This window comes from Terrapene carolina, unplaced genomic scaffold (assembly GCF_002925995.2).
Source record: "Terrapene carolina triunguis isolate 2854851 unplaced genomic scaffold, T_m_triunguis-2.0 Scaffold23, whole genome shotgun sequence".
NCBI classification, from domain to species: domain Eukaryota; kingdom Metazoa; phylum Chordata; order Testudines; family Emydidae; genus Terrapene; species Terrapene triunguis.
Genome location: NW_020664374.1, coordinates 20468722 through 20482899, shown reverse-complemented (window position 1 = coordinate 20482899; position 14178 = coordinate 20468722). Strand labels below are relative to the sequence as shown.

General features: G+C 40.1%; 1 protein-coding gene across 2 annotated transcripts in view; it reads right to left on the bottom strand.

Annotated features, from left to right (window-relative positions):
- The window catches only part of LOC113406244 (connector enhancer of kinase suppressor of ras 2-like), a 357746-nt gene that overhangs the window by 301629 nt on the left and 41939 nt on the right, over positions 1-14178 (bottom strand). For both annotated transcript variants that reach the window (XM_026649850.2, XM_026649851.2), the window contains exon 2: positions 5904-6067. In XM_026649850.2, the coding sequence (XP_026505635.1) occupies positions 5904-6067 (164 nt within the window). The remainder of the gene's footprint in view (positions 1-5903; positions 6068-14178) is intronic.

Below are 14178 nucleotides of genomic sequence, written 5' to 3'. Positions count from 1 at the left end.
AGCATGCTAAATTTAGTTACATTGTGGATGCTATTACCAAATGTTTCCGCTATATTCACCTCACAGACCATATCCTGTGCTCCACTTAGGACTAAATCAAGAACTGCCTCTCCCCTTGTGGGTTCCAGGACTAGCTGCTCCAAGAAGCAGTCATTAATAGTGTCTAGAAATTTTATCTCTGCATCCTGTCCTGAGATGGCATGTTCCCAGACAGTATGGGGATAGTTTAAATCATCCATTACTACTGGGTTTTCTGTTTTTCTAGCCTCTCTCATCTCCCTGAGCATTTCAAAATCACCGAAACTATCCTGGGCAGGTGCTCTGCAGTATATTCCTACTTCTATACTCTTATTATGAACATAAGAACAGCCACACTGGGTCAGACCAAAGGTCCATCTAGCCCAGTATCCTGGTCTTCCAACACCAATGCCAGGTGCCCCAGAGGGAATGAACAGGTAATCATCAAGTGATCCATTCTCTGTCACTCATTCCCAGCTTCTGGGAAACAGAGGCTAGGGACACCATCCCTGCCCATCATGGCAAATAGCCATTGATGGACCTATCCTCCATGAATTTATCTAGTTCTTTTTTTAACCCTGTTATAGTTTTGGCCTTCACAATATTCTCAAGATCTTGTGTTATGAGAAGGAGTAAATAACACTTCCTTATTTACTTTCTCCACACCAGTCATGATTTTATAGACCTCTATCATATCCCCCTTTAGTCGTCTCTTTTCCAAGCTGAAAAGTCTTAATCTCTCCTCATACGGAAGCTGTTCCATGCCCTTAATCATTTTTGTTGCCCTTTTCTGAACCTTTTCCAATTCCAATATATCTTTTTTGAGATGGGGTGACCACATCTGCACACAGTATTCAAGATGTGGGCATACCATGGATTTATATAGAGGCAATATGATATTTTCTGTCTTATTATCTATCCCTTTCTTATTGATTACAAACATTCTGTTCGCTTTTTTGACTGCCGCTGCAGATTGAGTGTATGTTTTCAGAGAACTATCCACAATGACTCCAAAATCTCTTTCTTGAGTGGTAACAGCTAATTTTGACCCCATCATTTTATATGTATAGTTGGAATTATGTTTTCCAACGTGCATTACTTTGCATTTATCAACATTGAATTTCATCTGCCATTTTGTTGCCCAGTCACTCAGTTTTGAGAGATCCTTTTGTAGCCCTTTGCAGTCTGCCTGGGACTTCACTATCTTGAGTAGCTCTGTATCATCTGCAAATTTTGCCACCTCACTGTTTACCCCTTTTTCCAGATCATTTATGAGTATGTTGAATAGGACTGGTCCCAGTACAGACCCCATGTGTGATACCACTATTTACCTCCCTCCATTCTGAAAACTGACATTTATTCCTATCCTTTGTCTCCTATCTTTTAACCAGTTACCAATCCATGAGAGGACCTTCTCTCTTATCCTATGACAGCTTACTTTGCTTAAGAGCCTTTAGTGAGGGACCTTATCAAAAGCTTTCTGAAAATCTAAGTATACTATATCCACTAGATCCCCCTTGTCCACATGGTCGACCCCCTCAAAGAATTCTAGCAGATCGGTGAGGCATGATTTCCTTTTACAAAAACCATGTTGACTCTTCCCCAACTAAATTATGTTTATCTACAGTATGTGTCTGACAATTCTGTTCCTTACTATAGTTTCAATCAGTTTGCCCAGTACTGATGTCAAGCTTACTAGCCTGTAATTGCCAGGATCATCTCTTGAACCCTCTTTAAAAACAGGTGTCACATTAGCTATCCTCCAGTCATTTGGTACAGAAGCTGATTTAAATGATAGGTTACAGACTACAGTTAGTAGTTCTGCAATTTCACATTTGAGTTCCTTCAGAACTCCTGGGTGAATACCACCATCTGGTCCTGGTGACTTATTACTGTTTAGTTTATCAATTTGTTTCCAAAACCTCCTCTAATGACACCTCAGTTTGGGACAGTTCCTCAGCTTTGTCACCTAAAAAGAATGGCTCAGGTTTGGGAATCTCCCTTACATCCTCAGCTGTGAAGACCGATGCAAAGAATTCATTTAGTTTCTCCACAATGGCATTCAAGCATGGAATTTCTATCCATAAAAATTCAATGGTACAGTCAGATTAATTTAAGATTTTTACTATATTTGACTATGTTTTCTGTCACATATACTGCCACTTTCCCACCAGCATAACCTGCTCTGTCATTTCTACATATTTTGTACTGTGAGATTACCACATCCCATTATCCTCTGTTCCTGTCCACTTTTCTCCAGCCCTTAGTTTTAAAACTCCTATGTCCTTTTTAATTTTATACACCTGCAATGTGGCTCTGCATTTGGGTTTAGGTGGAGCCCATCCTTCTTCTATAGGCTCCTTTTTCCCCAAAATGTGCCTCTGTTTCTAATAAACCTAAATTCTTCCGCTGAACACCATCATCACATCAAGACATTGAGAGCCTGCAGTTCTGCCTAACTGGCCCTGCACATGGAACTGGAAGCACTTCAGAGAATGCTACAAAGGATGTCATGGACTTTAATTTCTTATCTAACAGCCTAAATTTGGCCTCCAGGACCTCTCTCCTATCTTTCAGTACATCACTGGTACCTACATGTACCATGACCACCGGCTCCTCCCCAGCACTGCACATAAATCTATTCAGATGTCTCAGTGGGGAAGGTCTTGGTGGATATTAGGAAACATTATTTCACTAAGAGGGTGGTGAAGCCTGGAATGGGTTACCTAAGGAGGTGGTGGAATCTCAACCCTTAGAGGTTTTTAAGGCCCAGCTTGACAAAACCCTGGCTGGGATGATTTAGTTGGTGTTGTTCCTGCTTTGACTAGATGACCTCCTGAGGTCTCTTCCAACCCTAATCTTCTATGATTCTAAGAACTTAGCAACCTTCGCACCCAGCAGGCAATTCACCATGCGGTTCTCCCAGCCATCAAAAACCCAACTATCTATGTTTCTGATAATCAAATCCTAACAGGGATCTCCTTCCTTGGAAGGATATCCTCAGTGCAAGAGGATACCATGACATCGTCTAGAAGGGGGGGGCCTCAATTATGAGATTGTTTCCCTCCACTCCAGCTTGATGTTCTCTTTCCCCAAGATTTTCATCTTCCTCTACAGCAAAGAGACTAACAGACTGGGGGTGGAACTGCTCTACTGTCTCCCTGAAAGTCTCATCTGCGTACCTCTCTATCTCCCTTAGCTCTTCTAGTTCAGCCCCTCTGGTCTCAAGAGCCTGTACTTGGTCTCAGAGGGCCTTGAGTTGCTGGCACTGAATTCACATATATGCCACCTGCACACAAGGCAGGTAATCATACATGCTACAATCAGTGCAATAAACTGGATAGCCCCCACTGTGCTATCTGTCTGGGATTTTTAAAAAAAGTTGTTTCAGACTTCACAGAAGAAATTAAAAGAATGGGGGGAAGAAGCGGAGAAGAGAGGAAATCCTTCCCTGGTGGTTAATCTGGTTACCTAGTTTTTTATACCACACTCATCACCATGGTTTCTTAATACTTCACACACTTAAGTGAACTCCAGCATATCCCTAGGGAGTTTGAGTTTAAACACGTGATTGTGGTGGTGTTACTAAAGGAAGATTAATCAAAGTAGTGAGTTTTTCATTATGTTTTGATTGCACTGAGGTCATTCCACTGTCCTTCAGACATGAGCTCCACAATCATGGATCAGATTTAGAGGAAGTTGTGTCTCCTGCACATAAGGAACTTGGCATAGTTCCAGTGAAATGCAGCTGTCGTGGGAGATGAGTGAGGTGGTTCCTCAGTTAATTTAGGCCAATCCCTTGAAGGTGAATGGAAGAGAAGGATCAAAACCTTGAATGTGATCGGGTGGTATTTAACCAGCCAATAAAGAAGGAAGAGGAGACCTGGGTGAATTGGCACATAAGAAACTGACCAAGCTGTGTCTTGTGCTCTAGTTTTGGATTGTTTTTCCTTTTTTGCATTAGCAACACGGTGTTGATAACCAGTTCGCACAAGCGAGGCCCTATTCTGAGGAACTCAATCAAAAATCTAAACAAAGTGATTAAGTGTAAGTATGGTTTCTATTGTGGTTGTGTGATTTGAGTCTGAAAAATGTAAATGGTTATATCGACCAATTTTCTAGTTTGTGCTAGCCAAATCATAACTCAATACTATTTTTGTTGTCTTACATCCTTATACTCTTAGCTGCTACTGTTAAGGATATTTAATAAACTCAGTAAAACTAACTTCAACTTGAATCCTTTTCTTTAGTTAAGCAATTGAAATTAAAAGAACCTTAGGAAAGGTGGTACAGGTTCTATACACTTGCTTAAATAAGGTTAGTATACCCTATCTTTCTTACATACCTATACATAACATTGATCACCAATGTCTAGACAATAGCACAAACTAAGCATGATGCTTAACCTTCACTACAAATTCCTCATATTTTGTGTATGTAATCCAACTCCATTATATTATTTTATGTGTGTGGTAACTATAAATATATGGTGCACCTATTTCTCAAAAAATAAATTATAGTAACTGGGCATGAGGAAACAAGCATATACCAGCTATAACAAACAATGCTCGCTCAGTGTAACAATCTGTCTGGTGCACACTATTGTGCAGCCACTCCAGACACACTAATTTCAATTTTGTTTCTTCTGAGTTAATTAAATTTGTTTTCTTTATATTTTCATTGCACTTTATACTGTAGCAAGTAACCTACTTTACATCCCTCTGAACATCTGCAGCAGTTCTCAGAAGATTCCCGTGTGTGTCTGTCTCTCTCTCTCTCTATATATACACACACATATGTGTGTACACACACACACAACATTTTAAATACGTTCAGACCCCAGGACTAGATTTTCCTATTGCACTGAAGCTCTGTGTGTCATTGTCAACAATGGTACAACTGTACAGAATGTTCTTAGGGGGAAGTATGTTCAAAACCCAACCTCTACCTTATTTCTTGTCTTATTGTATTTCCCTCTTCTTTTTAATTTGAGTCCCGTCCCCACTCCAAACTCCCACCAAAGACATGACAATATGACCTACAGACTTGTCATATGGAAAAACAACTTTGGCAGATACACAGGACTACAAAAGCCCCCTGAAGAGCACTTGAATCTTTCATTTTGGATTTGCTCCACTGGGATTAGGCTTCCCTACAGATGCTTCTGAAGCTCTAAAAGCTAGCTCATATTAAAACCCCCAGTAATTTGGAAAAATCAAGAACATTTTAGTGGAATCACCCACTATCTTCTCATTTTATAATCCCATGCCCAGAAAAAGCACCTATCCCACAGCTGAGAATGCAGACAACCTTCTTAGTGCGTGTTATACCATTCATGTCTGTAACCAGATGTCAGGAAGCGTACAAATTATTTACATATTAGATAATTATTTCAACAGTTAATCCTTTTTACTGTAAAATAAAAGCAGCTATGTTTTAACAAACTGGAATAATCATCCAACATGTAATTTATAATATTCTAAGGGAGTGCATGAAAGGGACACTGGAAACTGACTTGATTAATATCAGGACCTTTTGTTTTTAAAGGGCAACCAGAATCCAATTATTGCACTCTCATACAACAATTTCACATTTCAATTTGAATAGAAACTAGCCTTTGAGAAGGGGAGTTGATCTAGGATGGGCTGATTTTTTCTTAAGGTTGATGTGCAAGCCTCTCAGCCTCAAATCTGTGACATCAGTTTATTAAATTAAAAGCCTCTTTCTAATCAGCAGCTCAGCATGATGGCATGCACTACTTCGTATTTTACAATATATAAGCAATTTAGCATTTAATGTCAAGAATTTGTTGAACTATTTAGCAATTTCTCAAATAATATATATTTCCTGTTTTTCCCCCCTCCCCTCTTTCCCAGGAAGTTTACCAATGCGCAGAGCAAGTCAACTGCTTCCAAGATAAGCTCCTGGTGGCCAATTCGGGTGACTCCCAGATCCTCCAGTTCTTGGTGAGTAATACGTAGTAGCTGGTCCCCACTAATCTTCTCTCTCTCAAAGTTCTTAATATACTGCTGCAGGCAATCATCAAGACCTACAAGAAGAGGGGAAAGGGGGAAAAGTTAACAACATTCTGGACTTCACAAATAAAAAGTCAAACTAAAATGGACTAAATAAGCAAAAGCCCATGAAGGATAAGCAAAATGTTTAAGCATTAAAAAAAAAAATCAAAGGATCTAATTCTATGCTGCATAGAGAGCAGAGAAGGTGGCTTTATGCCACCTTTGCATGCTCCAGATTATGGGCTGCTCCTAGGGCCAAAACAGCAGGCCTGGTTCCTCCATTTATGGCAGCCCTAAATCCCTGTAGTGCCATGTGTTATGCATGTGAATCTGGCACATCTCCTATGCCAGGTCTTCCAAAGACAGCAGCCTAGGGTCACTTATGGCAAACCTATGCTGCTGGGAATCTACCCTGGCCAGCTGCAGTGCATTAATAGCTGCCATATATTAATAGAACAGTGTATGGTGGTTGGAATAGGGGACAGAATCTGTCCCAAAGAGTGAGCAAGACTATGTGGAACATGAGGTTTAAGACTTAATTTGAGTCTAGCTTACTACATACTTTTGCCTGCAGCAAAACCCACCACAGTACTTGACATAATTTGTTATAGTGGTTTTTTGTTTTTTTTTTGGACTAGTAGTCTTTGTTGGAAAGGCCCAAAACTGGCAGAATTTATGGGGAAGCTTGTGTAACCCACACACCTCCTGGGCGTGGTGTTCTGTCTCCTCTAGTGGCACTTAGAGATTAAGGAGTCTGCTCTACAGCCTTAGCTAAGGGCCATGTGGCTTTTAGCTCATGCAGCGGAGGCTCATGCATTTATTCATAGATTCATAGATTCTAGGGCTGGAAGGGACCTCGAAAGGTCATCGAGTCCAGTCCCCTGCCCTCATGGCAGGACCAAATACTGTCTAGACCATCCCTGATAGACATTTATCTAACCTACTCTTAAATATCTCCAGATATTTAGCTCCAGAGAACCCAGGTTCGATCCCACCCGACAACCCCGTGGTTATAAGGTGTCCTATAAGTTACTTATCATCTAGAAATCTTCACTATGTAAGATTTAATAAAACTCCTAGTTAAGTACATTATATTTAGAGTTACCTGGAGCCATTTAGTAGCATTACTTAACAGAAAGCAATATCCATAACTAATTTGAAATGAACTACCTTTACTATAGAGACAAGGTGGGTGAGATAATATCTTTTATTGGACCAACTTCTGTTGGTGAGAGAGACAAGTTTTCGAGCCGCACAGAGCTCTTCTTCGGGTCATACACCTCACCCACCTTATCTCTCAAATATCCTGGGAGCAACATGGCTACAACTACTGTGCATATCTTTACTATAGACATTTTAGCAAATAAACAAAAAAATCACAAGTAGTAACAGGAGTTTCCGCCATCCTCATCTTGTTATAAAGGAAATAAGCAATCTGCTCTTTAAAAATTATTATCTTATTTGGGAACGAAAGACAACACTTTTACTGAATAATCAGAAAAATAAAAATCTAAGTAAGACAGCATGTGAGTGCAAGAGCCGATATGTCTGCTGAATAAGAACTTCACAGGAGTCCCAGGTTGTGCAGAAAATTCTATGGGGTTTTGTTTTCATTTTATATGATTTTTCTCTCTTGGAGAGCAACTAAAACACCACACACACGGCCATAATCTCTTCATGCATCTTAAATCCTTATACTTCAAACTACAAAAACAAACCATACATAATCATACCATGTAAATAGAAAAATTTTATCTTCCTCTCTGATTTCTAGACAGCAAATCCCATTCACTTTCCACATGAAAGTAGTCTGGGCCTGTTTGAGGTTCTGAGCATAACTAGGTGCAGATACATCTAACTACCTCAGCTCAGAGAGGCTTTCAAGTGGAGTTCTGAATGGTCCTGCCAGGATTCAGTCCTCAAACCTCTATGCCACGATGTGGCCTCCCCCAGCAGCACCACTGGGTCATGGCTGCAGGATCCTATCCCAGCCAAAGCAAGAAGTCTGCATCCCAGCACAAGTACATTTACCTAGAATATGTTCTATACAGTCCAGCCTGACAGATTCTTCTGTGGAGGACATCACATGGCTTATTTGTATTACAGTACACTAGAAGCCCCAACCAAGATTAAGTCCCCATTGTTCTAGACACTGCACAAACACACAGTTCAACTCCGGGCTACCCTACAGTTTAACTCAAATTGCTGATCCAAGTTGCCATGTCTTCACTGCTATTTTTTACCCAACTTAGCCAATGCAGGTTAGCTAGCCTGATATACGAACACGCTTTTCTCCTCCTCCCCCAACAGTGTAAACAAACTCATAGAGGCACCACACCATCAACCTATCATTTTGTGCCCTCAGCACTCCTTTTCCCCTTCTAATTGAGTAGCTGTCCACTTACTGAAAGAGACACATACAGCAACATATTAAGAGAAAAATAAGCATTTTAACAACAAATGGTGTTCTGACTCATTTTACACTAAATACTCCTTCCACCTTCTAATTCTTGAATTTATAGGCTTGGCTCTTGGAAAGCTAAAAATGTCCCCCTATTCTCTAGTAAGGGAAAAGGCAATAGTCTGGTGTTCAATAATGAGAGCTGATGTAATAAGTCCCTACCCTCTTATCTCTTGAATCAATACTGGGAAAAGGGGAGAAGGGATTCTGGATTGGTTAAGCTGGACCCACTGAGGACAAATGGTAGATCAAAAACTGTATGGTTTGGTTGCCATCAATAGATAAAAGGGATGATTTAAATAAAGTAGAAACACTCATGATCTGCCAAGCCAAAACAATATGGCCTGTCATTTTGGATGACATTAGCCAGTCCATTTGATATTTATTAATTATTATTAATTGTTGTTGTTGTTGTTATTAAAAGGAAACACAAGAATCGATGCTTTGAGTATCCAATCCTCATTAAAGAAAAAAAATGTATAAAAAATGTAAGATTATAAACCAGGATACACACCCATGGTACAGTGTGTGTGTGTGTGTGTGTGTGTGTGTGTGTGTGTGTGTGTGTGTGTGTGTGTGTGTGTGTGTGTGTTTAAGAGGATTCTGCTTTTTTCACAGAATATAGACACTATTACCTCCTCCAACGATAGAATCCCTATTTCTAGTCCAGAAGTGTCAATTCTATTTGTTCCCATCATTTGAACAGGAGGTCCTCAGTTCACCCAAGTGCTGCCATATCCTTCCAGGACTCTCACTACCAGTTACATTCAGTATAGAGACATGGGGAATAAAGTCCAGCACTGTTATATGATACATACGTAGCAGTACTTTCTCCCTGTCACTTCCCTTGCAAAAAAAAGGCCACCTTACATTCCTACATTCCAATTTATGCAGGTGCTGCCTCCCTTTGATGTAAACCTTAAAGTACCACTAAAGTTGAGAAAAGGATTGATCTGACTGTATTCAAAGATTACTGACTCTCAAAAAGCATTTATTCAGACCTACACATGCACCACTCCCCCAAACATATGAAAATAGTTTTCACTGAATTTTTCTGAATAATCCATATTCACATACTTTACCAGAAAGCTGTTAGAGGCCTTGTTAGGCTTTTGAAATTTGAGAATCGCATTTTCCAAGTTATTTCACATCTGAAATCTCTCATATAATGGCACATGTATTTTTTTGAAAGGAACTAAATATAGTACTTCAAACTGTTGGCAGAACATTTTTTTTCCTGACGATACAACATGAATTATATATGTAAAAAAATGTGTTAAAACAGATTGCAGACATTTGATGTCTTTTCATAGTAGGCCAAAAAAAAAAAGGCCAAGAAGTACTTTTGATATTTCTTCATTTAACAATTCCCACATTGCTTACGTAGACTGTGTAGGAATAATCAAATGAAACATTGATGTAATCAGAAAAACTAGTTTCATATCACTACCAGCTAATAATACAAATTAAAAATGAGTCATTATAGAGCCATTCAATAAACATATAGTATATGTCAGTTCTAAAGAAAACTGCATTCAAATAGCCTTTTTTTTTTTTTTTGCTTTGCTTCTTGTATATTTTTAATTGTCACTCAGGTATAAAAGAGACTTGTGCAGACAGTCTGTAGGGAGAGAGAAATGCAGGCAACTGCCTGCCTCACCAAGTTCATAAAACCAAGGAAGAGCAAAGCCATAATTAAAATGTAGACTATAGGACATTTTGAGACTAGTTTGCCACAATAATGAATGAGCTGCATTTCTTCCTATTATGCCAAATTAGAACATCCTTTCTAAGTCGCTTATTTTTGTCATTCTATTTCTTACTTAAAGAGCAATCGAAAACTAGGGCCAGATTTAGGGGCAAGCTACTGCCTGTGGTGGCTGGGATTGGGGGGCACCAGGCTCAGGGTGCTGTTTTTGTTGTTAGTGGCAAAAGGGAAAATAGAATGTTTGAAGTAAAATGTTTCAGGTATTCCATATGTGGACTCATTATTCATTAATCTCCTAGAATGTTCTGGATCTTTGTAGAATCTCATGGAACCTTCCAGACTTTCTGAGAACTACATTTTCCTTGAACCTCCTAGAATGTTGTCAGCCGTGCCTTTGTGGGTGTATAAGGGGTGCGGTGTCACCAGTCAGTCAGTGAGATACAAGAACAAAGTGAAGTAAGAGCCCAGTTGTGGTGCTGTAAACCTTGTTTTATTGTGTAATTGTGAAAGTGTACTTGTGTTTTAAGACTTGAAGAGTGTAAGTAGCAACTAATAAAGAACATATTTAATGAGACGCCAGAGATATCTGTCGAACCCCTATCTACGCAACAAGAAATACTGTTACTTCTTTCGCCATACTTAACAGAATGTTTGATGACTTTCTAGTACTGCGGAACATAGACTTTTGCTCTCCCTAATACTGTCTGTTTTCTCCCGTAGAAAATAAAAGATGCTGAGAAGCTGCCTTGATTTCGTTGTGGCCTACAGAGACAACCAATTTGAAGATGCCATCACTACTGCCAAAGAAATGAGAGAAAACATAGGAGTTGAGCCTGTCTTCAAGGAAACTTGTATTCATTGGAAGAAGAGACAGTTTGGTTCCAAAAGCAGAGATGAGATGATAGGAAGCTCTGTGTGGCTCAAAATGGTCCAATGAAAGATATTGTCCCTCACCCACTTGCTCTCTCTAATATCCTGGGACCACCATGGCTACAACTACACTCCATACAGAGTTAAGGTTGTCAGCACAATCTTTGGATCCATTGTGTATCTGTGTTATGGCTGTATGAAGTTTTTTCCTACCAGAGGAAACAGCATGAACATAGTAGCAACCTAATTTAGCAAAGTACCACAAATGAACAAGGAGACAAAGTAGTAGGAATTAATGTTTTTATTTTTCCATTTTGTTCTATTCTTCATCAGGAGAAGGGGAGCGATACCCTATAGGAGCTGAAAGGAACAGCAGAGAAAGTATGGGGGTCTTCACATTAGATTGGATCTAGGAAGCAAAGAAGTGTGATTGGGGCAATGTGAAGGGTTTCAGTAGAAAGGTGGGATGAAATAGGCATTCCCCCCCCCCTTCTCTGATATTACACTCCTAAGCTAAATTCATGTCCTGTCCTGCCAACGTGATTAAAATTTCTTCTGTTTTCATGCCTGCAGAGTTTGCTCTTGACAAACTTGAAAATTCACACTCCTCTGGGTGCTATTTGTTTCAATATACCCGCCTGCCAACTCAGAAAGATAGTTTCAACATTGCCAAAAGTTAACAGCTAAATCCATTTTCTTTTTTTGTAAGGAAAACTTAAAATGTGGAGAATACTGCTAAATGCAGTGAGAAGACCCAAATTTTGCAATTCCATCCATATTTCTATGAAAACCAAGGATCGGTGTCCCTGATTATTATTATTCTCAATGTAAGAGATTATCATTGTTTTATTTAGGACTATTTTATTGGATTATAAATGATATATTGTTCAACATACAGCTGTGGCCTTTGCACACCAAAAATGCTGAAGCATGCTGAAAGTTTGTGTGGTTGTCAATGGGAATAGAAATGTCTTGGAGGTAAAGGGGAGAGGGAGGAAGAAGCCTGCCAAACAACCCACAGCAGCAAAAGTCAGGAATCCTTTGAATGAAGCCAACATTAATACCATCTCTCATATGGGGAATGCAGGCATTTACTCAAAATAGTTTGCTATGACTGGCTGCAAAGGGGGAGGAGGATGGTAGGCATTCATCATGGTATTTGATACTTTAATTTGAAAGATCTTCTTTGGCTGGTGTTGGAATGGTTTAAAGCCTCAGCACAATTTGAGAGTTTAGTTATAAACTAGAGATAGACCAGAAACTACATGAAACATCTGCATACACCTCAATTTTGAGGAAATTTAGATCTGGATCCAAATTTTGCAAGCTAAGCCCATCATTACTAAGAAAAAATGGTTTTTTTTTAGTAAACATAGTTTAGTTGTTACATTATATTAAAAAAAAAAATCCTCCAGTAAGGTGTCCAAGCATTATCAAACATGCTTAGCACGAAGTGAAAATATCTACAGATAGTTTATCACAGTGAAGCTTCCATCATGCCCTTAAAACTTTCCTTTATAAAATTAATGTTTTCATAAAGAATATTGAACTTGGCACATTAGCAAGTGAATTTGTATTTACAGCCTAGACCAGAGGTGGGCAAACTACGGCCCACGGGCCACATCCGGTCCGCGGGACCGTCCTGCCCAGCCCCTGTGCTCCCGGCTGGGGAGGCTAGCCCCCGGCCCCTCCCCTGCTGTTCCCCCTCCCCCACAGCCTCAGCTCGCCATGCCGCCAGTGCGGCGGCATGGCTGGCTCCAGCTGGGCGGCACAGCTCAGGGGCAGATTTAACAGTGAACACAGGGTGTCCTGGCATGGGACCCCCCAACAACAGGGGGCCCCAGGGCCGGGCACTCAGGCAGCTCAGCACCGGCACACCTCCTGCGGGGGGGGAGGGGCTGCACTACAGGGGCAGGGGAGCAGGCGGGAGGTGCGAGTCGCAGGAGCACGGGGAACATGGCTGAAGGACTCAGGAGGAGCACCGGGTGGCCACGCAGCCGGCTGGAGAGAAGCGGTGCTTTGAAGGGGAAACCACCACTTCTCTCCGGCTGCACGGCTGCCCCTGCTCCTCCTGAGTCCTCTGCCCACGTTCGCAGGGCCACATTCCCCCAAAAAAACAAAAAACAACCAATAAGAGGTTTGACACCTCAGGTGAAGATTATATTTAATAATACATTATTTAAGGTTTGTATGCAGAGGCCCCATTCCACATCAGGGTCCCAGGGTGCTAAGTGCAGTACAAACACAAACATGGTGCTGGCCGAGGATGCGTAAAAAATAATTTAAAAAGCTAACTTCTGACTGCTAGAAGCTGAGACTGGACGACAAGGGATGGATCATTTCATAATTGCCCTGTTTTGTTCATTTCCTCTGAGGCATCTGGCACTGGCCGCAGTTGGAAGACAGGATACTGGGCTGGATGGACCATTGACCATACTGAGTCAGACCATTCTTATGTTCTTATTAATACATATTTGAATTTTTAATTATTATTTATCTAATATGATTTCTATCATTTACGCATTGTCTTTGCAATTCGCTCAGCTATGATCATGAAAACCTACTAGTCAACCAACACTTTTCCTTCTAGTCTGTTTTACTTTCTGGTTTTAATGCACTAGCATGCTGGTTCTCTCCCCGCCTCCCTCACTTTATTCTGCAGATCACGTCACAAAACAGAAACCTTCTTGCTGGTCAACCCATCTTCCAGTTCTGAACCAATTCAACATAGCATTTTCTGTCTGTTCTGATTGCCCTGGAGACCAGAGGAAAGAACAATGTAGAAAACTGGTTGTTTGACAGTTGTAATTTGAGATCTACTGCATTAAAACAATGTTGAAATATATGGGCTACAAGTATTAGAGGAATGATGTCTAAATTCCAACAGGTTTGGGTATTTTAAGTTCTTAATACTTTTCTGTTAATATCAGGATTTGTAAAACCTTTTGTGCAAAACCTAAATGATGGATCTGGAAACTACATGATGATATCTTTTTATACTATATAACTAGAACTTTTCACATCTTATAAATATACATTAATTTTTATACAAGTATTAAAGATTCATAATTTGTATTTGTTACCTTTAAAAGATCTATATGTAT